General features: G+C 36.4%; 1 protein-coding gene across 1 annotated transcript; it reads right to left on the bottom strand.

Moving 5' to 3' along the window:
• Positions 1 to 511: 511 nt before the first annotated feature.
• On the bottom strand, positions 512 to 26743 carry unc119a1 (unc-119 lipid binding chaperone a1). The gene is made up of 5 exons (XM_030151895.1): positions 26392 to 26743; positions 3919 to 4032; positions 3587 to 3680; positions 1621 to 1793; positions 512 to 1535 (listed from the first exon to the last, which is right to left on the bottom strand). Exons 1-5 carry the CDS (start codon positions 26513 to 26515, stop codon positions 1423 to 1425), a joined length of 618 nt encoding a protein of 205 aa, XP_030007755.1. The 5' UTR covers positions 26516 to 26743; the 3' UTR covers positions 512 to 1422.
• Positions 26744 to 27331: the final 588 nt, after the last annotated feature.

The raw sequence follows: 27331 nt of genomic DNA, 5'->3' as shown, positions 1-27331 counted from the left end.
TGTAAAATAAAACAGCCGTGCAGTACCACTTTTTCTACAGAAGATGGCAATAGAGACACTTTATGACACATTGAAATCCTCCTCTTTATCACACAACTTTTCACCTGATGCACTTATACACACTTGCTTTGCATCATTTAGTTTGAAACACGGTAAGAATGTGTGTAAAAGTACAGGATCCCAAAATAATCCATTCTACAACCTTGGATTCAAGACTCACTATGTAAGTGGTTAAATTATGCAGTGACTGTCAGTATTATGAACAGCATAAGTCAAACAGCATATTTTTTTGGGGTAAAAATAGCAGCACAGTGCCAACATTACACAAAAGCATTAGTTTCATTCTCTTGATTTTCTTTTATTATGAGGTGATAAGTTCTCTGTGAAGTCTTCATTGTACTTTCTCTATTTGTGAAACATTTTCATCATCTTTACAGTTACTGTATAATCAATAAGACTAATATTTATCATCACACTATTGTTTTTTTTTAAAAGAAAGAACAATAACAAATTTCCAAAAAATGCCATATTTATTGCAGTAATGGAATTCCTCAAAACTTTACATACTTTTTTTTTTTTTAATTTCATACTTAAAACATTTATCTGAAAGTGTACACAGTGTTCAGTACTACAGAGTACATACTGGATATCAAAATTGGTATGTGATTTTGAGTTTTGGCTAATGTTGTCTGACACTTCAAAATGGCTATTTCTTTAAAAATACTCCTGAATTAGATGAACTAGAAACATGAAAACATAAAACAAATGATACATTCACATTGACACAGGACACATATCTGTTTGTAATCCAACTGAATGATGGCAGAACCAGATCCTAGAGTGAGGACTGAATCATCCGGATGTGTGCTACTAGAAATTTAATAACTAAGAGATTTGAGGAAAAAAAAAAGTGACGATAATCCTATATAATCTATATAAACATACAGTACAACTGAATGGATTATTATTTCACTTTTTAAGGTAACTGATTTCTCTCTTTGTTTCATGACTCATTTCTTCTCTGAACACTCTTTTCTCTTGACGCTAATGACTACAAAAAAAACAACAAAAAAAAACACGCAAAATGAAAATAACTCAATATCTTCCTTATGATCAAGTGTATTCCGGTTTTTCAGCCTGAAATCAACATTATGTACAGACACTGCATGTGTTTGCTGCCCACACACTCTCACATTCTGATGCAAACTGATGATGGCAGAATTCGATGTTCCTGCAAAGACGACGAGGCAAAGGGAGAAAACCGATCGGCCAGGCAGCTGAATATCAGAAGGGAAATATACTTAACTAAAAGACAAGAGACAGAGTGTTTAATGCCAGTTTTTTGTCCATCAGTTCATCTGTTTCTGGTCCTGAATTGGTAACTGGAATGTGGAAACTGTGCAGAGGACGGTGGGTGTCTTCCTATGGTCCCCCACTGTAGGAATAGTCTGCCTTGTTATGCATCACCAGCTTGTTGTCCACAAAGTAGAAGCTGTCGGACTGCGTCTCATAAGGGTTCAGGATCATCTCACGCACTGAGAGAAAACACAAACACAACGTTTAAGGTCCTGCTGGATGATGTGTGTGTTTGTTTGTCACATATATGCTGTTGACACTCACTGATTTCCTCAGACAACGCAGGGAACTCGTATATGTGCTCACACGTGTTCTTGCTGCTGGGCATGCAGAAGCCAAACTCGAAATCAAAGCTCTTCAGAAGCTGATCACGAAAGTAGTGCCTTTCTATCATGCGGAAGTTGTTGATGGGTGTGTCACCTACTGTGAATTCCACTCTGCAGAAACACAGCAAACAAACAGTCACATCAGACAAAAATAGAAACTGTGGTTTCTGCTCAGGCTTCTGATAGTCTTTAGGGGATAATTCTGTTTTATTACAAATAATTGTCCATAAATTCATTGATTATCTTAATTTAATATTCACATGAACCCTTAAAGATGTAAACAGGTGCTGGCAATCAAAAGCATCAACTGATCTAAAATATTTCATTACTGATGAACCACTAATCATATGTACATGTTCAGGTAAATTGCAGTTTCTCAGCTTTTCAGCATCATCAGATATGACCCATTTGGATGTTCAGAGGTGAATGTGAAAACAGCATCATCTTCTGCAATATTGATTCACCAGTAAAGCTCATGCAGTTTGACTAATGACAGGGTTTGTACACACTTGTTTTTATGTTCAGTTAATGATAGTTTGATGGTTTTTAATAACCTTTGAATTCACTCTACGTGATCAGTAAATTGGATTTTCGCTGAAAAATGCAAAATGCACGGGATAATATCATAAGAAATGGTGATCTAATCATTTAGGACATAACTCATGCTGTATTTTTTGTGGTCTATACATACAGAATTTTCACTTGCCTGAAACTAAAACACTTCATCTACTCACAGAAACTTGCCACTATAAATCTTTTTCATATTCAAACAGAAGAGTAATTCTAAATTACACTTGAACATTAACTTGTGCATTACCATGAATATTTATGCACTACATGAGTAATACTTTTCACCTTCGGTTACTCTTCAGGTACGTGGGATTTGTTGAAAACACATCCATCTGGTCTGATGGTTTAGTTTCAAGTCATGTATTACTTTTTCTTAGCTAAAAAATACAGTAGCACATCAATATTTAGTATGATAAATTTAGTTTTAGTTTAGTTTAGTTGACTTTATTTCAGATATGCAACAAACAAATTCATCCTTTTTAATTCTTATAAATGAAACAGATTATAAGAAAACAAAACAAACAAAAAACAAAAACCTGTACATATACATGAAAACAAAGTATGACTTCATTTGCACATTCGAAAAGGAGTGGGAGGAAGTATAAGTTATTTAATCCCACCCCTTCTCCACACAACAGTCTATGGTTTAGCTTCCTATCAGCATAATATATGAAAAATCAAGCCCCTTGGATCAGTTAACCTCACTTGTCATCTTCACATACACATACATACACACATACACACCTATATTGACATACCTAAATGAGACACATTATGGTTACAGTCGATAAAATAGTGTTAGTAGTGACACTTAGCCTCTTGTACATTAAGTCATGTGACCCAAACATAATGAGAGTAGGACAAACTATGAAAATACAGAATCAGGTCATATACATACAGTGTTGGTTCAAACCAACCTTACATTAATGTATTTTCCTTCAAACGCAGAGACAATAAGTCATAAAGGCATTGTTGAACCCACACAGGCTGTTTTCTTTAAGCCTGAGGATCAATGTGAGTCAGTGGATTGAAATCTGCAGTCAGTCACAGAGTAGGAGTCTAAGTATTGACAGCTATTCGGTGTATGACTCAGCAGGTGGGCTGTGATGCTCTGTATGTTCACATTTACCGTTCTCAGATTGTCAGCCCCCACTAAAACCCACACTCCTCCCACATCCAGTATGTCGTCTGTCGGAGCTAAATGGACACCAGTGCACACTGAGCTTTTACATGACATGTCTCTCACTCTTAATATCTTTCTGTATTGTCCCTTACCTTCAAGTCTTTACCTTCTGTCTTACAAATGAATAGAAAATATACACAGAACAACTTACGTGGCTCCAACTTGTCGCAGCTGCAGGAAGGCTGGGGTGAACTGGTATCGGACGAAACGGCCGGCATTGGGGTCACAGTGCTTTCTACCTCCCGCTAGAGAAGAGATGTTTAACATAAACAAGGTTAACAAATTAATATCTTCTTAATCTATTTTTCTCACAGTTAGAATGTTCTGTAATTAGGCAGGAAATACATAATAATAATATAATAATATAATAAAATGAAATTTAAAAGCTTGTATGTTCATTGTAACACAGGATAACTTGATAAAAACACACACAAACATAACCTGCAGAATAATGTGTTATTTGTTAATTAATACTGAGCTAACCTGGTGTTGGAGGTTTAGTAATTTCAAACAGGACTGTCCCTGTTTCCATATCACGGATCTTGAACCTGGTGAAGTCAATCATGTGGACATTTTCCTCAGGAGAACAGAGGTAATCTGAAAAAAGAAAAAACAAAAAACAAAAAACAAAACAAAACAAAAAAAACAACAAAAAAAAAACAAGTCTTTAGATAGTTGTCATGTAATGTACAACATGTAAAAGAAGAAGATGGAAAAGAAGAAGAAAAAGAAGAGGAACAAAAAGAAGAAGAAGAAACTTTATTGTCATTGTACACAATACAACAAAATTTTGTTTAACACCAATCTCTTTACCCAATTTGTTTCCATGTAATCATGTATTTTCAATGCATTTTCAACTTTTTTTTAACCTCCTAAGACCCAGCTATGTGTTTTCTGTCCACATTTGTGGACAAGAGTTTCACAACTTTATACAAAAAAAAGAAAAGAGAACTGTCCACCACAAAGGACATTCCGTAAAAATTTTAAAAACTACATCTGAAAAAACTGTTGCATCATGATGTTTCCATTATAGGCACTTATTTAATAAAAAACAAAAAGCTTGTACTTTGCTGACATTTCCTGGGTCTTAGGAGGTTAAAGAAGCTATATGCAGTATTTCTAATAATATTAGAAACATTTTCAAAATGTTTTAAGGTAGTTTTAAATATCATGTTCTAATGATGGGTCAAAGATCTCAATATATTGTGTTATACCAACATGCAGTGTATTTATTCACAGCCACAGGTCAATGTGTCACTGTGAATGTACAGTATGTGACCACTAGAGCCTCACCTCACCTATGATGGTGAAGAGTAATGACAGGGAGCTGAGGATGAGATGCAATGACAGGTTTTAAAACAAAGGTGACAATATGACAAAAATCAAAGAATTGCAGTTGTTTCCACAACTGGACACAGCTCTAAAGTAAAAGAATAAAATGTAATGCTGATATTGCAAAACAGATCTTCAGTGCAGCTATTGACAACACAAACTGTCCAAAAAACAGGTGATTTGTAGTTTTACTGTGGATATCTTCTGTCTGATAACAACACTAAAGTAACAGAGCTATAATGTAAACTAGTGAATGATATAGTACATTAAGTTTGTAAGACAATGTGCTTTTGAGATTTAGGTTGAAGAAGAAAACTTGATGAAACCATGATATAAATGTGTGCAAACAGTGATCTTTATGCTTTATTCAGTAAGTGATACAGTCTGCGGATGCATTGTGTTGATGCGACATAACCGCTTTAAGATGGTGCTAAAAAAAATATGGCTCACAGGTCCAGGTCACAGTTAACATTCAAGATTCAAGATTTTCCTTCCTTTTACTGTCATTGTATACACAGAGCATACACAACAAAATTCTGGAGTGCTTTATAGAGATGGTACTTCTTGAGTTATTAAAAAAAAAACACAGAAAGAAATACACAATATGAAATGCAATATATTTAAATAGCATTAAATAAATAGTGAAAACCCCCATTAAAAACAGCCCCTCTCCCATTCATTCGTCACACATTCATACCCAGTTAGAAGCAGAGGACAGTGAGAGGTAAGTATAGTAGTTATTGCACACTGTTGATTTTTCATTATTGCACATTATTGGTTATTGATTATTACACATTGGTGGTTTTTCATTATTGCACATTATTGATTATTGATTATGTTCAGGCCTGTTTGGACTGATTCATACACATAACTCCAGTCTTTTGCTGTGGAATCATGTCATTTCCTTCTTAACTCTTTACATGCTGCATACTGTAGTTGAGTGCATATATTAACACACCTATTTCATGTTGCTTACAAATGCAAATCTAAATGCTACTTTGAACATGGTACATGTGGAGATACAGACTCTGGTGTATGTTAAAAAAAAATGGTGTTGGAAGTGTTTTAGATCTGTATTTTGACAAAACGTGTGTAGTCAAAGATAGGATATAATGTGTAATGTTACATATGTTCACACATTTGTATAACCTTCCCCGCACATACACTGTGTCAAATTTTTAAGACAGTGAACGTGTTAAATGTGTTGCGTCCGAGAGTGCAAGTTGGACTGATACTGACTCATGTTTGTTTCCCTGTTCTGTTTTCTCCTCAGAAATCTGTCAAACAGTGATGAGGTCAACACAGTGTCAAAAGAATAACAAAACGGAATGATTCCTTTATCCAAGTGTGTATTCATTCAGCTGTTGTGAAGCTTCCTGGAAGGTGTAAAGAGAGATGGAACCATTTCTCCTTTTATAATGCACTTTTTATGCAATTTCTATTATGTGACAGTAACTTGAAAGTTGTCAAATTGTGTTTTTTGCATTGTCATTTAAACATTCAGTCCTGGGAGTCATCAAATTAATAACAACAACAACCAAAAAAACTCAACAACTATTTGATGATAATGTGAAGTCATTTGGAACCATAGGAGTTGTTTTTATTACCAGCACTGACAAAAATCTGTCTAACATACATTTACTGATGGCACACGAAGAGAATAAAGGTTTATGTTTAGTGTATCACATATACTCAAGTTATCGCTAGTCTGTCTAATGAAACAGCCATAAACGGTATTTGTAACGACCTGACCTTTTACACGGCAGACATTTTAGTTTGTTAAAGCACTAAAAGCACAAGCGTTATTGCTAACAAAAACAATCATTCTTTTCCATTTAGTTTCCCCAGGAGGCCATTCCAGTGAACCAGCATCCATGCACAAAGACCTAAAAGTAAGACGCTGAATTCTAAATGGGATGCAGGCATTTTTAAAGACCTATACATATTATATTTTCTTTACATTTAACCTTTCTTGAGTGACTTGTCATCATTTATCCTCTTGATTTTGCACTTTCCAGAAAAAAATCTCCTATTTTCCTGTATGTACTGATCATGTAGATGTTCCTGAAAGATTATCTTATTTCTAAGGGCATTGTTTTTGGTTTGTTTCTTTGTTTCTTTGTGTGTGTCTTTGTTTGCTAACCCTCTAGCAGCAAAACTATTGGTTGAATTCATACCAAACTGGGTGTATAGCTTGCCGGTGACCCAGAATAGACATCATTACATTTTGGGAACAGCATGTCAAAGTTCCAATTTTTTTTAATGAATTTTTCAAATCTTTTTTTTTTTCCCATTTACTTATAATGGGCAAAATTTCACGTGTTGGTAGCAGCAAAACTATTGGTTGAATTCATACCAAACAGAGTTTATAGATTGCCAGTGACCCAGAATATATGTCATTGCGTTTTGGGAAAAGTAGGTCAAAGGTCACATTTTAATGTTTTAAAATATTTTTTTTTCTCCCATTTACTTATAAGAGGCAAAATTTCACATGCCTATAAAAACATCAATTTTGTTTCAGTTTACTTCAAACTTGGCGCATATATAGAGGTGATTGGTATACTGACACCAGCACATGCATAGACATGATGACATCAGCTGGATTGATGCCAAAATGAGCTACAATACATGTGAGGGGTGGGGTTTGTTGTGCCTAGCACCACTTGTTCTTAATGAAAGCAGGAAAAAAAAATGAAGAGTGACTTTTTATGCAAAATACATCATTAAGTGCCCACAACCATTGTTGTTTATCAAACTACAAACTACTTTTATTGGTGTATAAATGTCACAGAAGATGATGGTGTTTCCATGTTCACTATGGATCCTCTGATAATCCAAATAAGACGAATCTGAAGCTGCTGAAAAACTGAGGAAGTGCATTTTATCTGAACTATTTTAACCTACTGATAGGATTAGTGATTAAAAAGATACTAAAGGCTTTAGATCAGTCGATGCTTTTTGTCGTCGGTGGCTGTTAATGTCTTTGAGGGTTAATGATACCAGTTCTACTTGTTTTCTGCTTAACAAGTCAAAATATCTGCTGTGAAGATAAATATATTGACAGGTGACTAAACAAAAGGACTGTCAAGTCAACCAAATATACAATCTAACACAGATACACTGATTTTTAGTTATTTTTTTATGCAGAAATGTTACTTCACCATATACACTGAAATGGAATCCAGAGTTCTCGTTGCTATAATAAAAATGATCAAAGGGCTGCTGTGTCCTAATAGTTTTATCTATCACACTGTTGCTGTTGGATTTGTTGGCAGGAATGTCAGTTCAGTTGAAGGGAACCAAAGCCCACCGAGTGACAGAAGCCTTAGCGTCTTGAGCAGGGTGACAGATCTGGCTATGATGGTATCAGTGTGTGTGAGACACTGCCCTCCCAATGGGACAGGATTAGACCTAAGAGGCTTATTGTGTTTTACCATCACATGGACCGACACACACACACACCGACACACACACCGACACACACACACACACCCTTACTATCTCATTAAGGTTATGGTAAGGGCAGTTATTATTGGCAAACTGTATTACATAAGAGTTGAGGGGTTTTCCTCACAGATAGAACATGACGCTGTATCTATTACCAGGATAAAGACACACACAAGGGAACTCAGGTATTTGTGTAACTGCGTGTGCACATTGACAAACCCACTTTATTTCCAGGAGTTAGAGAGCAGATGGACCACACAGGCTTTAGCCACCTGCTAGCAGATATTTATAGACCTTTTCATAGAGAAGACTCCACCATACCTGCGACTAAAAATGTCCTTCCTGTGAAATGGAACTATTTAGAGCCCGCTATTTATGATCATATACAGCACTGCCGAAGACATTAATGTGCAAACAAATCCACATGACTGAATGATTTAATTCAACTACAGATTTCCTGATTAATTAAATCTTAAATCCTTACAGCAAAGACGATAGAACATCAATTATCTCCCTTGTTTTGACATCACACACTCGGGCCTAAGTAGAGAAAATGTCACTGACTGATTGGATAATGCACATGTAAATCTATTATTTACTGAAGTGATGAAGTTAGCCCCTTATTATCATGCATAATTACACAAAACTAATTAGCATTCCTCACCAGAAGAACATGGAGAAAGTGATTCACGATGCTACAAGACAAATATTGTGATAAGTTATAAACCAACTGATCCTAATTCTCTATATTTACATCATTAGCTGACAGTGACAGAGCTGGCATGACATTTGCAGCTTGAAGTGTTGCATTAGTTTCTACATTCTGCATACTCTGTATATTACAAAGCACTGTGACTTCATACCAAGATACCGTAGATGTGAGCAGTGTGTTTCTATGGTAAAACATCACATGGCAAACATCACATGGTTATGCACAAGCTCAAAAACCCCAAATCTCTTTGTATTGTCTTACAAAATACAGTAAGAGGGTTAGGGAACTGCTGTTTGATGCAGTGTCCCAGTTCACTTGATGTGAGGGTCTTATCAGTCTTTTGTTTCAGAATACCAGCTGAACACACCGTACATGTGCAGAGAAAAAACCTTACACAAATCTTATCCTTGTATATTAAATAGCCTGAAGAATGACTTAAAGCTTCATTGCAGCAAAAAAAAACAAAAAAAAAACAAACCCAGTATATTGTTTTTCAGTTGGTTTTAGAGGAAGTAAGACTTGTGCATGTTGATATAGATAAGTAATCTCAAGTGTTTTAAAAGAAGAAGGGGGTCTAAATGTGAGATAGACCACTTTAAGTACAGATCAATGCTAAAATCCTGGTAAACATGACTCTTCTCTATGGTCCTTTATGGGATTGTGTTTTCATTTTAACTTTCACTTTTGAGTGATTACTATTTATGTTTTACTGATTATTTTAATTGTGTGTTTTTCTCTTTTCCATTTTTGAAAAGCACTGTGAATTGCCCTGTGTATGAATTGTGCTATACAAATACATTTGCCTTGCCTTCACTTTTCCACAGTGTCAAGAAAGAGCTTCAGTTTAGCTGTCTTTTCTATGAATGCTGCCTCCTGCACCTTTAAATAATTCACAAAACCAGAGACAAACTGTTAATCATTTTATATTAAGTGGAAAGAGCTACTCACTTTAGTTGACAAAGTTTCCAGCCATTTGTTTGAGCTCTGCTTTTTCATTTACTTTAGCAGATGTGTCTCACCCTGGTCCCAAACAGACTTCTACTTGGCCCATCACAACTCTTAATATCACACGAGGTAGATTTGAATATAATATCAGACAGGAACGCCACTGAGGTGCTTTTAAAGAGATGATTGTTGCATGTGGAAGAGTTGAATCACCTTTCATGTCAGTCATAAAGATTACTGGACAGCAAATTTCCTCTAAAAACAGAACAAACAACTGTGCTTAAAACATTGGATGCTGAGAAGGACATGTTTACTGCCCTTATTTTATCAACCTGTGCATGTTTTGTTGGTCTAATTGGAGCCCCTGGGAATTGGTGTGAATATGTTAAGCTAGTGTTTAACCACTAATACTCCAAATATGCAGTATGTAATCTTAGTAATGCCATAAAACTACATTTAACCCATAAGGACCCAGTGTGACTTCAGTGGCAGTTCCCAAATTAATTTTTCTCTCTATTTAACCTTTCCTAAGTGATTTATCCCTATTTATTATAATATTATCCTCTGAAATTTGCCTTTTTCCCAGTGAAAATCATCTATTTTCCTATGTTTAATTGACTGATAACGTAGATGTTCATAAAACCTCACAGTAAATTAAAAGGTTATTATATCAAAACAGAAAAAAAGAAGAAATACCGTCTTTTTCAGTAAAATATATCATTGACTGAACTTAAACCCAGTGTCTCCATCCACTGTCATTGATCCAACTCCATGGGTTTTACTGGTGAATCAATGTTGTAGAAGATGACAGTGTTTCCACGGTAACTACGGAGCCTCTGAACATCCAAATGGGTCATATCTGCTGACCATGAGAAGATGACAAACTGTATTTTACATCTATTATTTACATGGATTGATAGAATTAGTGGATCAACAGTTTAGAGCACTAGATGCTTTTGGTCGACGGTGGATGTTTGGGTCTTTATGGGTTAATCTCAGATTCAACCTCAACACAATATTTATTATATGAACTTGGAACTTCATCTCTACACTCCTGACAGTTTGAGTAGAACAAATGATGAGTCAAACTTTTAAAGGCACCTTAGTTCACCTTTAACAGTCACATTATTTTTATCTCAATGGAAGTTGTACAAATGAAAAAATCTCTTTGACTTACATGGATCTAATTTGAAGCAGAACATCTATCATTTCCCTGACAGTCCAATAAAGATACAGGCTGCAGAAATAGTGTTTCTAAAGTGTCATCTTCTGAATATATCACAGTGATGAATATGGTACTTATTCTGTTGGTAGGGTGGTGTGAATGCATCTAGTGTAGCTGTCACTGAGCCGGCTCTATATGGACAGATGACCGATAAATATGAATTTTGTGAAGGAGAGATTGCAGAAAGAGACGGAGTATTCCATGTGATAGTCACTTCCACTCAGTACAGTATTCATATAACATCTCATTTGTACAGTCATAGATCAACTCTCTTGATTTTAGGTTTCAGCTTCGGATGGTAGCTTGACTCTACTGTTATACACAGATTTGTTTGAACAGCAGTAAAAATCTGCACTTTTCAGATGCCTGATGTTCAGTGACAACAAAATGAGATGAGAGCTTTGGAGAGAAGACAGAAACAAAACACAAAAAATATATAATGACAGTCATGTTCATTTTGTGAAATGTAGAGCGACTGAAAAAACGTGCATTTGTGAGGGAAGACACTAAACACATCCTGGATGCTGATGAGTATACCATCTTTTACAGGCTGCAGGATTTCAGGCTTTTTTATAATCAGCTGGGGCCCTATTTCACAGCGACAGCAGATGTTTAGGCTTGCTCTTGGGTATATTTAGTGTTATTATATGCCAAATTTCTCATTACAGACTGCAAGAATGATATGATATTGTGTAATTCATAATGCGTGAAACTCCAGGCCTGGGCTGGGTGTCTTTCATGAATAAATTGCAAAGCTGCCCAAAGCCTGATTCTCACAAATAGATTAAGTTGAGGAATGCATATAGGTTTGGTTTTATTCTGGTCATTTGTAATCATATTGGGTCCAAGAATACTGACTTTCTTAAATACATTTTATATTATAATGACTGCGCATTTTCAAGGCCCTGCATGGTCTGTCCTGTTTGTGTTTGTGAGCTATGAACATATTCACCAGGTCATCTAGAAAAGGCTGTCCTCAGGTCGCAAAATGTAGAGGAGTGCTCCAACATTATTGTCTTATAAAACAAAAAAACATTCCTTTATATGTAGCTGCACCTTTCAGTAGACCGTGTTGATCTTTTGTTGGTTTCTCTATGTTAGATTTGAGTGTGCTCATATGCTAATGTGAGGTTTGTGTTAGAGTCTTGACATTAGCTGAGTGCATTTCTAAGCTGATAGTCATGAGCACTGGGCTCTATTGCAGCAGTAGAGGAGCAGAGGAGAGCAGCTGAAGCACTCGAGAGAAACATTTTAACAGAAAATCTCATCTGAAACTCCTACATAGAAATCAGTTTATATAGCCTGGTGTTGGATATAGGCACCCGAGACCATAATTAGCTTAGTAATGGAGCTAAACAATGTCAACAAAGAACCACGCAAACATGTGTACGGTGCACCACTGAGGTGTTTTATTACCCTTTATTGGTCTGTTGTTGGTCTTAATTACCTCTGCCAAGGAGGGTTTGTGTGTCCATCTGTCTGCCAGTGAAATTAAACACTGCACTGATCCTCATGAAACCTGGTGAAAGGGTAAATTTAATGGCAACACATGGTAGCATATTTACTCCAAATCACAAGGAAATACCTCCCCTCTGCACCTCTCTCATCTCAGTACAAATCAAAAGACTAAATATAAATATGGATGACCTGATGTTGTTTCATGCTCTTATGGAAAATGAAAAATACTTGTCAATACTTGTGCTGTGGAGCAGAGTGGTAGAATTGTATCCAGGTTGCATCTGACAGAATCTGCAATCAGCCGTTATAGTTGTCAGTCATGGATTCAATCTGAGAATGACTGTGATTAGACAAAGACTTGCATCAAAGACTAGATTTTCTACAGCCTAAAAACACAGGGAAGGAAGTCTCATGGCCTGTCAGACTACTTGAATTCTAATATATTGAAAGGTAACTATGGATGTTTTGCCCAGTGAAAATATAAATCCCTCCAACTTTAAATAAATAAATAAACAAGCCCCTCACACATATTTTAGCTTATTTTGGCATCGATCCAGCTGATGTCATCATGTCTATGCATGTGCTGATGTCAGTATATTAATTGCCTCTATATATGTGCCAAGTGTGAAGTAAATTGAAAACAAAATTTATGTTTTTATAGACATTTGAAATTTCGCTCAGTATAAGTAAATGGGAGAGAAAAAAAGATGTAAAAAAATCATAAAAAATGAGAATTTTGACCTACTTTTCCCAAAATGTAATGACATCTCTTCTGGGTCACTGGCAGTCTATATACCCAATTTGGGATGAATTCAACCAATAGTTTTGCTGATACAGACATGTGAAATTTGGCCCATTATAAGTAAATGGAAAAAAAAAAAAGATTTGAAAAATTCATACAATTTTTTAAACTTTGACCTACTTTCCCCAAAATTTAATCAGATCTATTCTGAATCACTAGCAATCTATAAATCCAATTTGGTATGAATTCAACCAATAGTTTTGTTGTCAGACCAAAAATGTCTCCCCTTTGGGGGTGGGGTAATAAATTAGTAAAAAACAGCCAATGGTGAGGCCAAGGCAACTGTAACTTTAGTTTCAGTTAAATAATGAAGATACATAAAAGTGCATTTACACTACGTAAGAGAAATCCGCTGCAATTGTGTCCTGCCTGTGCAAACATCAGAAGCTGTCACTTCTTACAAAATGATCATGTTGCTTGTTCTAGATTTTATCACATGTTGTCACAATTCGATTGTCTGCGGGTTAAATTTTTAATGTTATCACAAAGGTTGTCTTATTGTTATGAAACCACCTGTATTTACAAAACACAGTTTATGGTTCCCATATGAAGACCCATGTGATGTGGTTCTCACTGTGCAATCTATACTGGAAAACCAAGAGGAAAATGTTAATGAATTCTGTTACCAGAAGCTTGAAACTGACATATTCAGAGGGCAGTTATAGTGGGCCACAAAAGCATGATCAAGAGGTTCAACAGCGCACCACTCTATCTCTCTCTCTGCTTCTCTGCTGCTCTCTCAGGCACACTTTGCCCCCCCCCCCCCCACACACACACACACACTCTGCCGGACAGCAGAGTCAGAGCACTGACTGAGAGCAGCCTGTGATGGCGGAGAGAAAGAGAAGCGCTGTGTGGAGCTTACTCTCTGCAGCTGACAGGGACAGAAACTGCCACATGTGATGTGTGCAATAAAATCATTCACCACTATGGTAATACCACAGATTTAAAAGGGGAATTATTTTACTATTTTTATACTGTTAAATTGTTTTATATTGTAGTTAGTTAATAAAAAAAAAAAAAAGGTTATTTTCCTAAAATCTTCGTCTTATGTTTTATCATAATCAACTAACTAAAGGCAAAATCACAAAATTATTCAATGATCATGACATTTTAAGTAAAAAAAAATTCGGTATCGGTATTGGCATTACTAGCACTGTATTTACTTGGTATCAGATTGATACCAAAATTCCCAGTATTGCCCACCCTTCATTTACTGCCTTTAAATGCCTAAAACTTTTTTCACACATGTGTAAAACGATGCAGGTGTCTGGTCAAAGACAGTCTATCGACAGATGAAATGAGTGCAAACATGTCTAAGTGGCTCCACCTCTGGGATGACCTTTAACATCTTACTTATGACACTATCTGATAAGATCTAATGATGGTCTTCTGACACTAGTGAAATTCTGAGGTGTTGCAACAGACTGGTCCTGTTTATACTGACTCACAGTCTGTCATGCAGTAAAAATTACATATTCACCAACATAGCACTAATCAGTACCATCACAGATAATAAATCTGTTCTGCTGAACCACCAGACTGAAGTAACGTTGGGAGAACATTTAGTGATTGTGACCGGCTACCAGTGGTACATGTGACCAAGCTGCAGGTAAAACAACGGTGAAATGGCTGAACTGAAAATGTTCATCTTCCGTTAGAATACCTTCGATGGCATCTTCAGTTCATCTTTCTAACCACCAGCAAATACCAGTATCATACAGGAATTGTGTGTTATTTATTTTTATTAAACTTTATGCTATTCACATAGATTTTGTGACTAGTTTCGTAGTGCTTCAAATTTGTGCAACACATTAACAAAGTGTAATGACAATCTACACTTTTTTATGCTACATTAGTCCTGCTGACAGACAGACAAACTGGAGAGGCAAAAGTGATAAAATTAACCCGTGGGTGCGTCTAGTAATATGATTTTACCTTTAGGGCTAATGAAAGTGGAAATACTTTTTTAATTACTTAACTGGGAATAGTTTAATAGGTAGCAATCTTCTTGCGGTGTTCAATAAAATGTGAAAAAAGAATAAGAAAAACCTCTTCCTGATCTTCCAGTGAGGTTAAATATAGCATTTAATTGGCAGTACAGCAGATTAAATGATATTTACAGAAGCACAAGGAAAAATGACAAATACTATAAGGCAGTGTTGCGTATTTGTATTTAACTACAATATATTTAAGTTGTTACTCTAAGTATTTCAGTCACATAATCCATTTCTTTACATTGTATTTAAGATTCTAGAGTTCTGACAGGAAAATGTTCAACTAGTCCATTACTGAAAGTATAAAATGCCCATACCACTTTTCCTTTTTCTTTTCACCTACACACATGCTCACACAATCATATGAAGTGCTCCACTTCACTTCCTTCAACACTGTCACCTAGCAACGCTCCTCCTGACACAGCGCCAGCTCGATTAGCCGTCTTTTCCCTTCCCCTCATCCACCTGGCTGTTCTGCAACAACAAAGTGCAGCAGCAAATCAAAGGAGAGTAGCTCAGGTTAGGCATCAGTAGTATGCAAATGAAATAGTCCATGTCTTGTATCTGTTGGAGGTATACCTGAAGCCTGCTCCTATAAAGACACACCCCATGGCCTGATTTCACAATAGAGAGCCAGGAAGAAGAGAATCTCCGGTTTGGATGCAGAATATTAACCCAGTAGTGGCTTTATTACATTAACATGATAGATAACAACATCTCATTAACTCTGTGCATGGGTTTATTTCATTACTTTACATACCATTATTCTTTTGTCTCTTATCATCACTCTCAACCATGACTGAAAAAGGCAAGCAGCAGATTTTTTATTTAATATAATCATTTCATTACATGCTGGAGAGTTAATACGGTCCTTTTCAGCCGCTATTCTAAAGTGTGTAAAATTAGCTCTAATTCTTGACTCCTGCTGTGTTCCTGTGTTCAGATATGCAGGGCCTGTCTGACACCAAAGTGGCATTCATAAAGAGCAAGCGAGCTGCCACTTATAGCACCTTAATCCCCAAGATTAGCCTGGAGTTACAGTCTTTCAGCCCCAAGGATTGACTTCACATGCCTTATTCTTTCCATTTGACTTTGTGGTCTTTGATTAATGCAGATGCGTGTGCTAAAGCAATCCCAGAACACAGAAAAAAACAATGGCGACATGTTTTCCTGTCTTCAGCTCAGAATAGACAATAGCCAAAGGCAACAAGTGGCATTAGCATTAAGCCTTTATGTTCTCATCATGATGTACAATGCACCTGTGTATGACAGGCTGCTTCATGTCTCTCATTTAACAGCACCTGTAGGCAAACTGGCAAACACTGAGGTTCATGGAGAGGTTGCAGATACATGTAAAAGACATTCCTACATCTACATTCTTCTGGTAGACATATCTTTTTTCTTTTTAATAAGGGGCTTGTGAGGTTCACAGGGTGAAATGTGAACCAGGAAAGGACCATTATATTTACTTTTATAGGCTCAATACGTAAGATTCACGTGTACCTGCGTGTTTTAAGTGGTTTGTTTGAGTCTGTGTTGTGAAGTGGGTGTTTGTTAACTTCAGCAAACTTAATTTCTAATCTAGTGGTGGCTAAAGCTGTATACATGGATGTTTTACATTGCATTTCCCCCATAGACTATACTGATACAATCTTTAAAACAAAATGAAAGGTTAAACTTTACTATAGTATGTACAGCAGTAAAAAGTAAAGTTTCAGTAAAAAACAAACAAACCAAAAAACAGCTTCTATAAACTGAAGTAGTTGTTTTTAGTGTGACCTTCCTTTTACACTTAACATGTCTTTAATCCTTTTGTTCAGACAATATGAAATTGTTGTTATTCGCTTTCAGATTTTTTATTCCAGGTTTCATTCAACACATGCCAGATGTTTCTAATGGTTTCATGGGGTCTGGGGTTACACTAAATACTGACTTTAACCTTTAGAACCCATTTAGTTCTGTTTTTTGTGTATCTTTAAAGGCTGCACACATATTTCCTGTATTTTCTTGTTGTATCTGAACAAAAGGGACTGAGAAATAAACATGCATGTTCATTTTAACACTGCAAAAACAAAAAATCTAAAGGCTGCCTAAAATTTTGCACAGTACTATATATATATATATATATGTATAACATATACATTATCACTACATAACTACCAATGTTATGTATTTTAGATGTTTTAAACCTTCTTAAAAATATATTTTAAATCTGTGACACCACTGCACTGGTGAATTACTAGACTGTATATGTAACAGTCATACTCCACATGTCTACTGGCCTGCACAAGTCAGAAGTAACACAGATGCCAGATTTTTTTTTTTTTTTTTTTTTGGCTGATGCAACAATGAGCAACTTCCTATTGAATATAATGGGCATCATGTTGGTGTCTTGAATTCACATCTAATTATGCATCCATGTTTGTGCACCATGGCCATTGCAGAGGATTTAAGAGAAGGAGAAATAATGATTCTTGAAGTAAAAACAAAACAAAACAAAAAAACAAAAAACTATAGCTCAAGACAGTTGCTAATTTAGAAATGTAGTCAGCTTGCATGAAGAAATACACTCCAACACAAATGTAATGAAAGTGAAAATGTTACATATTGAACCTTTAAACCTCAAAATCTTGTTTATCACAAAAAACAACAACAAAAAAACAAAAACAAACAAACAACAACTGTGTTCTGGTCTCCCTTGAATTCACCAAGATTTAAGATGAAATAAAATGTAATCAGGGTACAGGTTGAATGAAAACAGTTGCAGCCTGCAGATAAGCTCTGTGCAGCACACCATGAACATATGAGTCCTGTAGCACGAGTCCTGTAGGAGTTGTTGAGGTGAACTCCATGACTTCACTGTGGAGAATGATCTCACATCTCCCTCCAGGTACACACACAGACATGTCTATGTTTGTGAGGACACTCACTGCCTAATGCAATACCTGTAGCCCTCATGTACATAATCCTAACCTGTATTATAACCTCACTGTTGTTAAAGTTGCAAGGACGAGCCAACATCTTCTCCAAAAGATGCAAAAATACAGCCTCTGTATACAGTAGTGATTAAAATTTTACTGAGAAAAACAAGAAAAGAAGAAAAAAGTAGTAAACCATGTCGATTATTACATTTGATTTATAAGTTAAAATAAATTATACCTTATCATCAAGTAAAAACCATCCTAAACCTAAATATAACCTACATTCCGGATTTTTTAAATATGTTTTGTGTGATATTTTCACAAAGTTTGGCATAAATAAATGAATAAATAAATAAATAAATAATAAAAAAAGGGTGAATAAAAGTAATATATTGCATTAAAAGACTGAATCTGCATTTCCGGATGCAAAAATGACCTGAAATCCCTCTTTTTTTCTGCAGTAATTGTTAACTATGATATATGACAACTATAACAAAAAATATCCTGAATAATCTGATGTAAAGTATGTAGATATTACCTTAAAAAATCAACATACACCTGTACATATTTTGTTATTAAAATGAAATGATTATCAAGACTTATCTCTCCAGCATGTTCACTGACACTATTTCAGGTGGTTTTACCTCAAACAATTAGGGCTAAGTTTAAATAATGGCCAGTTGATGAGACTAAATAGATAACTGGTGAGAATACATCAAAACTGCCTCTCTCCATGTCAAATCATTTTGAAACAGTAACCTTGTGACAGCTGTGCATAGCAGATTAAGAACCGGCTGTACCAATCAATTTTAATTAAAGCTGTATCCATTGTGTTGGCAGACATCACAGGGTGGAAATCCCGCCCGACGTAGATAAAGCACTGCTCTGTGTCCTAGACTTATTACAGCCAAATAATTGATGACGCATTAGTGTAAAAAGAACCAGAACTGTTCTGAGTAAATGATCTGAAATACCAAGACAGATCCTCTGAGTCAAAAATATCTTCAATATGACAAGAGATCAAGAGGGACAGAGACTCTAGAGCTTGTTATATAATAATTCAGATTTAGTTTTTACATAGAGAGGGAGTCTTTCATCTTTCTGTCTGCAGTTATTCTTAAATCACACTGCTTTTATTGCTTTATAAAATACTATACAGTTACAATTGTTATTTATGATAACAGCGTTACATATACTTGTGTTTTTATAAAATAGCAAAGTAGGAACTTCTTAAACAGTATCACTGATTACAACCTTTGTATGCAAAGTGTAGCAACTTACTCTGATGTACACTACCAGGCAAAAGTTTGGACTCACCTGGTTTTTCTTTATTTTTATGACTATTTCCATTGTAGATTCTCACTGAAGGCATCAGAACTATGAATGAACACATATGGAATTATGTAGTTTAAAAAGGTGGGACAAAACTCAAAGCATGTTTTATATTTTAGATTCTTCAAAATAGCCACATTTTGCTTTTATTACTGCTTTGTGCATTCTTGGCATTCTCTTGATGAGCTTCATGAGGTAATCACCTGAAATGTTTTCCAAAAGTCTGGAAGGAATTCCAAATGATGCTGAGCACTTGTTGGCCATCTGTGGTCCATCTCATGTCATTTAAATAAGAAGGTGAGTCCAAACTTTTGCCTGGTAGTGTATTTATTTTGAATATGAATGTCAAAAAAGAAGAAAAATAAATAAACAAACAAAACATTTAAACATAAGACAGACAATACATATTCAAAAAGGAGTGAGAAGAAGTAAATCTTATAAATTCCCAACCATTCTCCTAAAATAAATAAATAAATAAATAAATAAATAAATAATAATAATAATAATAATAATAATAATAATAATAATAATAATAATAATAATAACAAGCTTCCTAGTCTTAAGCATATTAAGAGATTTAAGATTTCTTATTAGTTCAATTTAATTCAATTCAGTTCATTATTATGCAATGTCTTTATGGTCACTGTACATAAATATTCATATGAAAAGTCTACTAAAAGTGCTTAGTGCCTCTAAAATTTACTAAAAACAATAAATGTATAAAAACACACATACTTTCACATACACTCAACATTTCAGTCAGCTGGTAATTCATGCATTATGTAGTCCCAAGAGTATTGCATTCTGAATTGGATTAGATACATTTACTATTTCTTCCAGCCTGTACTTTACCAAAAACTTACATGACGTTCAATTTTGGTGTTCCTAAAAGCATCAGATCCTTTACATCAAGTGTCCTTTACATGGTGGAGCGATATGTGAAACATTCTTGCAAAACGCGTTTTCCATGGCAAAATTCATGGTTATAAGTACACGGGGATGAGATAGGTGTGCAAAAGTGATGACGTAAGCAGGCTTTCCCCTAACATTCCCTCTGTAAGTGTTGGGCCCAAACGATGCTCTTGAGTACAGGCTTTACAACAGCATCTGCCTTTATTTCATTTGGACCCTTCACTGTAACTCAGTCATATTTATTTCAGCAAGTCTTTACCACCTCAGTGTTAAACACCAGATAAGAACTACTACATCCGCATATTTTAAATGTCTCTGCACAAAGCATGAAAAACTGAGTAATCCTAACCCTAACTACTACAAATTACTTTTTATTGGTCCATCTTGTGACATTTAGGCTACGTTCAGACTGCAGGCAAATGTGGCCCAAAGCTGATTTTTTTGCCCATATGTGACCTGTATCTGATCTGTTAAAGACAGTTTGAACAGCACAAATCTGATTTTTTCCAATCCGACTCAGGTCACTTTCATATGTGGTCCTAAATCTGATATGTATCTGATATTTTGCAATGCGACATCAGTCTGAACAGCTAGGTCGCATTTATTGACCTTTATGTCATAAAAATGCAACAAACATCCCAATTCTTTTGTGCATGCGGGTCACTTCAGGGCCACATTCAGTTCATTCTCAAAACTGATAGAAGTCACATTTAATGCGTAATATGAACGAGTGCACAAAAAAAAATCAGATTTCACCAAAAAACCCGAATTGTGCATGAAGACCTGCTGTCTGAATGTGGCCTTAGTGACGTCTAGCTATGAAGTTAACCCTTTCATACATACTGGTCACTACAGTGGACAGTTCTTCTACAGCTGTTCTCTGGTATATTCATGGGTTTTGTTGTTTTAGTTCCATATCAGCCAACACAGTGGACACTTATGCACCATCCCATACACTGCAATTCATACTATTACTGTAACTTTATGCTCTTGATAAACCTGATCTGCAGTAACAGGACTGAGTGTAAATCAATTGCTAGTTGTTATTAGACTGAAATTAACAGCTTTCTTAAACAAACAGGTTTTTTTTTTATATTATCTCCATGAAGTGAGTAAGAACTAGTATTAGAGTATGATAAAAGATGAGAAAACATCAGATTAGCTACATTAAAAATGCTTTTGTTTCATAGTTTTCACACAGTATATCACTTTGATATTGCGTTTTAAATACATGTTTCTTTGCTTCAAAAATTAAACACATGGTGTCGAATTGAGTGGACATTTTTGTAACTCTGTGAAAAATAGGTTAATTAAGAAAAAAAACCAAACATTCTCGTTTTTTTCATGCCTAAAGAGGAATAAAAACAGTCAGGAAAAAAAATCTTGACTAAGGTTTTCATAATTCGTGCATCAAAGGGTTATTTCAGATTTTAGTAAAAAAAAAAAAAAAAAAAAGAAGCTTGTTACAGCCAGTGTTTATGTGGTCAATTCTGGACTTTTCAGTTGACAAGATTTTGACTCTGGTCCATACTCAGATGCAGTAGATGATGGTAATGCACATTAATAATGGTTGCTATAGGGACCCGAAGTCCCACCTCTTCTGGTGTGCCCCATGGGATTTAACTTTCCAAAAATATGCATGGTTAATGGTGAGGGATGAATGATACAGCTTGAATTGTGCCACTATTTTTACATATGATATACATATTTTACAGACCAAGATAATCAGTTTGTTGTAAAGATAGTGAAGAAACATCTAGTTTTAACTTAAACAGCTCAATAGACTGCATCTTTGGTCACACATGATGCATGTCACCAACACCAAAATTGCCGTTACCTTCAGCACATTTCAGCTCAGTTTTTGAGAGCAAGGTGAAAAGTACTAAAAAAGCTAAAATCACTATAAGTTTGGTTTTGTTGAAGCTGAAGAGACATCTTCAGTGAATCTGAATGTATTATGGGAGGGAGGAGACAGTTATCATGACGTCAGTTCGGCTTTCAGAGATGAAGTTTTCTATTCTAGTTTAACAACAAACGGCAACTTTCTTGAAACTGCCAAACATCATATTATCACATTTTTTGCCCAAATCTTTTGTTTTCTAAAAAAAAATCTGAAAAAAAAATGACACTGGCAATTATTTTCAGAAGGTGACGCTATGTGTAAATGATATATGTGTGAAATAAGAAATATGGTCCTATGAGGGACAACTGGAAGGCGTGGGACTTCAGCTCTCTATAAACACATGGAAAAAAGCACAAGAGGAAGTGTGTTCTGAGCTAATGTAGAAATATGTGGTGATCCAGTCTCTTTATAGATACAAACAGCTCATTCTCAGGTAAAAAACAAACAAACAACTAACCCCCCCCCCCAAAAAAAAGATAATTTTTGTTGTTGATAATGCATTTTCCATTCATTTCTTCATTCATTTAAGTGCTTAATCCTCTGGAGGGTCACATGGGGGTGGGAGTCTATCCCAGCTGACATCAGATAAAGGTGGGAAACATCCTGGACTGGTCCCCAGTTTATCACAGGGGTGACAGAGAAATATTTACACCTTCAGGCATTTTAGAGAGACCAATGAACTGATTAAGGTGCACGTTTTTGGGCTGTGGGAGCAAGCTGTCGCACCTGGAGAGAACCCACTCAGACATGGGGAGAGCATGCAAACTCAAACAGAAAGGCCCCAGCTGAACAGGATGGGATCAGACCAAGGGGCAAGGACCTCAGCCCAAAATGAAACCAACGGGAAAGTATGTTAAAGTTGGAATAAGACTGATGGACACTGGGAGTGGATTCACAGAAGCCCTGGATGGATCCCATTCACTTGCATTGAACTTCCATCCATCCATCCATCCATCCATCCATCCATCTGTCTGTCCATCCATCCATGACATACACAGATGCATTAAATTTCTCTCTACAAACACCTTCTTAAACCTTCAAGGACCTTTTTGCAGGCACCAGAGTTTTAACCACTGCACCACCACTAATGAAAATATAATTATTAACATTAGATTCCTTTCCTGCCATTACAGCCTTCTAAATCTTATACCCTGGACCTTTAAAAATCTTATTTCATGATGCATGTGTTAACTACACCTTACTACTTCAACTGTTCCTTGACCCACATATGTTTAATTGCACAATAAGATGAACAATGAGTTTTGAGATGTCACCTTCCAAATAGTTTTAATCCATAGTATCTATAAATCTACGACAAGCAAAAACCAATCATCTGCTGAATTTAAATGACTCAATGTAAAGCTGTAAAAGCACAAAAATGTTCTGTTCATTAAGGTCTTCCCATTTCCCACCTTTCCTCTAGAGCAGCACGTGATTATTTTGGTTTATATTCCAGCAATCTGTCAACCATAAATAAACCTGACATTTATTCAGACTCAGCAGTGTGTCTGTTTATGTGACATCTGTCTGCCCGCACATCATAAATCATACATCATGTAAACAGTAAACTGATAATGTGCGGGGTTTTTTTGTAACGTGGCAGTGTTTCCTCCTTTGCTGCCTGGATAATGTTTCATCTCGTCTCTGTTTGCGTGACAATGAACCGCTGTGTCTCTCTTATCAGCACTGAACTGCTGTGACACACTGGAACTGGGCTGCCCCAAAATGGTGGCATTCACCTCCCAAAAGCACAACCGGAAACATCATTTACACTGCTTTCCCTTGTGAAGTGAATTGTAGAGCACACTGTGGTTTTAGCCATGTCTGTTGGTTAAATGATTGGGCCTTTGGGAGATAAATCTTGGACAGATTCAACATTATTTCATTATTTATATCATCTATAATAGAAATACAGCTATAAAATTGCTGCTAGGCATTTGTTAAAACACAGATTTCCCATTTAAAGTAAATTAATTACATTAAAATGAAAATCTGCACATCTAAAAGACTTATAATATGGTGGGCTGCCACTTAACCACACTGACAAACTGACGTACACTTTGATTCCCAGGTTATTAATTACCTATGGTGCATCATGTCATTGCAGAATGTTGTGTTATAGCCCTCCTCACATAATCCAGATTACATGTCAGTGGAGAGCAGAGATTACTGGACCATCATGAGTGATTTAGGTATTATTGCACTGACACAGCCCTGGTGCTGCTTCACCACTGAAGATGCAGCATATAACAATATTATGGTCTAAAGGGGAATGAAAGCATGAAGTTGTTGAAAAAATGTATGTTTTGTTGGGTCAGAGGAATGCTCTCTTGGGATAAAGCTCCATCCTCTGAAAACAAAGTGAATCCAACATAAAAAGACCCAGCAATAGGGACTAAGATTACAATACTGTCTGGTTTGAGTTAAATTCCGTCATGTAGGTATGACATTTGAACTGTTTAAGTCTAATGACGTGTTGATATTATTCACTATATTTTGATTAATTCAGCCTTTATATACAAATATATTTATATGCGTCTTTGTCATACAATGTGCACTATTTATACATTTGGTTCAGAGTTATTAGACACCTACATAAGCACATGTTTCAGCAATATTCACCGCTATAATTCCACAAAAAAGGTTCAACCATTCAGTCCTAATCTCACCCTTGAATTACAAAAGCAACATTACCTTCAGTCATCTTGAACTGTCCTGATTAAACATTTTACTTGCAAAAGACACGTACTTCAGACAGTTTTATGTAATAGTTGAGGCAGTGCGCATTTTTATTATTATTACTACTCACTCAAGAAATAAAGTTCATGAAGTTCAAACTATTAAAAAAAAAAAAAAAAGGTGTTCTGCAAAATAGCACCAAAGTACATCTGTGACGTGTTGGTCCCATATGAACCATTTAAGACCCTGAGAACCCCAGGGACTGGTCTTTTGCTGGTATCCAGAGTCAGGACTAAACAGGGTGAAGCTGCATTTCAGTTCTATGCAGCTAAACTCTGGAACAGTCTTCCTTGTAGTATGATAGTATGAGACAGACCTCTGCTGTGACTATGTTTAAGTCCAGGCTGAAAACAGCTCTGTTCAACTGTGCATAGAACAACTGATAGGGTTTTATCTGCACTCTGACCTTTTACTTTGTTGTAATTATTATTTATATTTTATTGATTATGTTTTAATTGTAGTTGTGTGTTTTTAACCTGTCTCTTTTCCATTTTTGTAAAGCACTGTGAATTGCCCTGTGTATGAATTGTGCTATACAAATAAATCTGCCTTGCTTTGCCAAAAGATGGCACAGAGGTTAAAACTTCCACTTGTGTGACAGTTTCTTCTGTAACAGTGTACACCATCCTGTTTTCTTTCATAACCTCTAATAATAGTTTTCTTATGTGTTTCCTTTATCTGACTGCTATCTTTGGGGAGCTATAATCCGTACAGCACAACTTGAGCCACCTGTTACCTCAGCACTACAGGTGTCTCCAGGTGAGGATGAAGAAGAAGTCTTTTTTTTTTTCTTCTTCCCAGCAGGATTTTTGGCAGGACTGTGGTAAGTAAACACAGTTCCCCTCTGCCTGCACATGGTGGTACAAACACACAGAACGCACACATACAATACTAACAGAAGTCAAGTGTTGTGATAAGACACCATCAGACACGGAGGGCTAAGGTCCAGTTGTCATTGTGAATGGTTTCATTTCTCACTGACTCCAATACCCTGAAGTGGAAAGTGTTCTGAAACCCCACGGAGACCCTTCTCCTCTCAGACCGTGTCGCTGTCCATGGTACCCAAGATAACAACCTGAAACAAACCTGTAAAACTGATGGTGCTGTGGTGTTAAGAAACATAAACTCTACACTAAAGGAAGCAGTGGCAGATGGAGCTCACTAATCTCCTCTAACCACGAGGCTTTAACTACTATTCCCATCGTGCCAATTACGGCCGCAGGTTACTTACTCTTAGTGATCTTTTGTAAGCCAAGCACATCCTCGGGTGTTATTACGGTATTTCTGCGCAGTTCTTCCTCGGTTGTAACAGGAATCCCCATGTCTGATGAGTGGCACCCTTGCTGCACTTTCATGTCCAGGGACGCGGGGCTGGTGGGTTTTTAGACCTGACAGGAGCTGTGGCTTTCCGCTGCTCTCCGCGTCGTCGCCGCAGGAGCCAGTTGTCGTGCGTCAGTGCCTTCGGTTGCGCGCTGGCTCTACTACACCGTAAAGCAAACAGGCTTTGTGCTGCTACAAGAATAACTCATTCTCCGTACCTCCTCCCCTTCTCGATCCGGTAAAAGATAAAAATCAGCCCTTGGCTCCCTCCCTCCCTCGCCCAAGGCTCATCTCACAAGCTATTTAATCCAAATCCCACGGCTTTAGACCGACCACTCGTGCGTGGCTGACAGTCTGCGCGCGTCGTCATGACGGATACACCAGTGCGCGCACGGTTGGGATTTACTCAGCAAGAGTAACCCATTACTCACTACTCATTTGTCACTTCAGAGACCAGAAAACATGTGCTAACAGTCTGAGATGATGTAAAAGACGCCGCGTAAAGTCAAAATTCACCAAAAACATGAAATTGGGATTTACGCTATTAGAGCCAATTTTCTTTATTTCTAATCAATTTCCTCTCGTAATAGTTGAGGAAAAGTGAAGGATAATAACAAACACAATAAAAGACACTGTCATTCCGCTTCTTCTTCTTCTTTTTTTTTTTTTTTTAATTTTTATTTATAAGTTGCTTTCCAGATGCCAGCATCCCTGAGAAAATGGAAAATGCAAATCTTCCAGACAGCCCCACTAAAGAACTGAAACGGGACAGCTAAAAGATGATAGTAACATCTGCAAAACACAACCCTGCACATCCACCTCTACCATGTTTAATCCCAGACTGGTGGTCA

Source organism: Sphaeramia orbicularis, chromosome 13 (assembly GCF_902148855.1).
Source record: "Sphaeramia orbicularis chromosome 13, fSphaOr1.1, whole genome shotgun sequence".
Classification (NCBI taxonomy): Eukaryota; Metazoa; Chordata; class Actinopteri; order Kurtiformes; family Apogonidae; genus Sphaeramia; species Sphaeramia orbicularis.
Note: the sequence above shows the minus strand (reverse complement) of the source record. Positions and strands in the feature narration are given on the sequence as shown.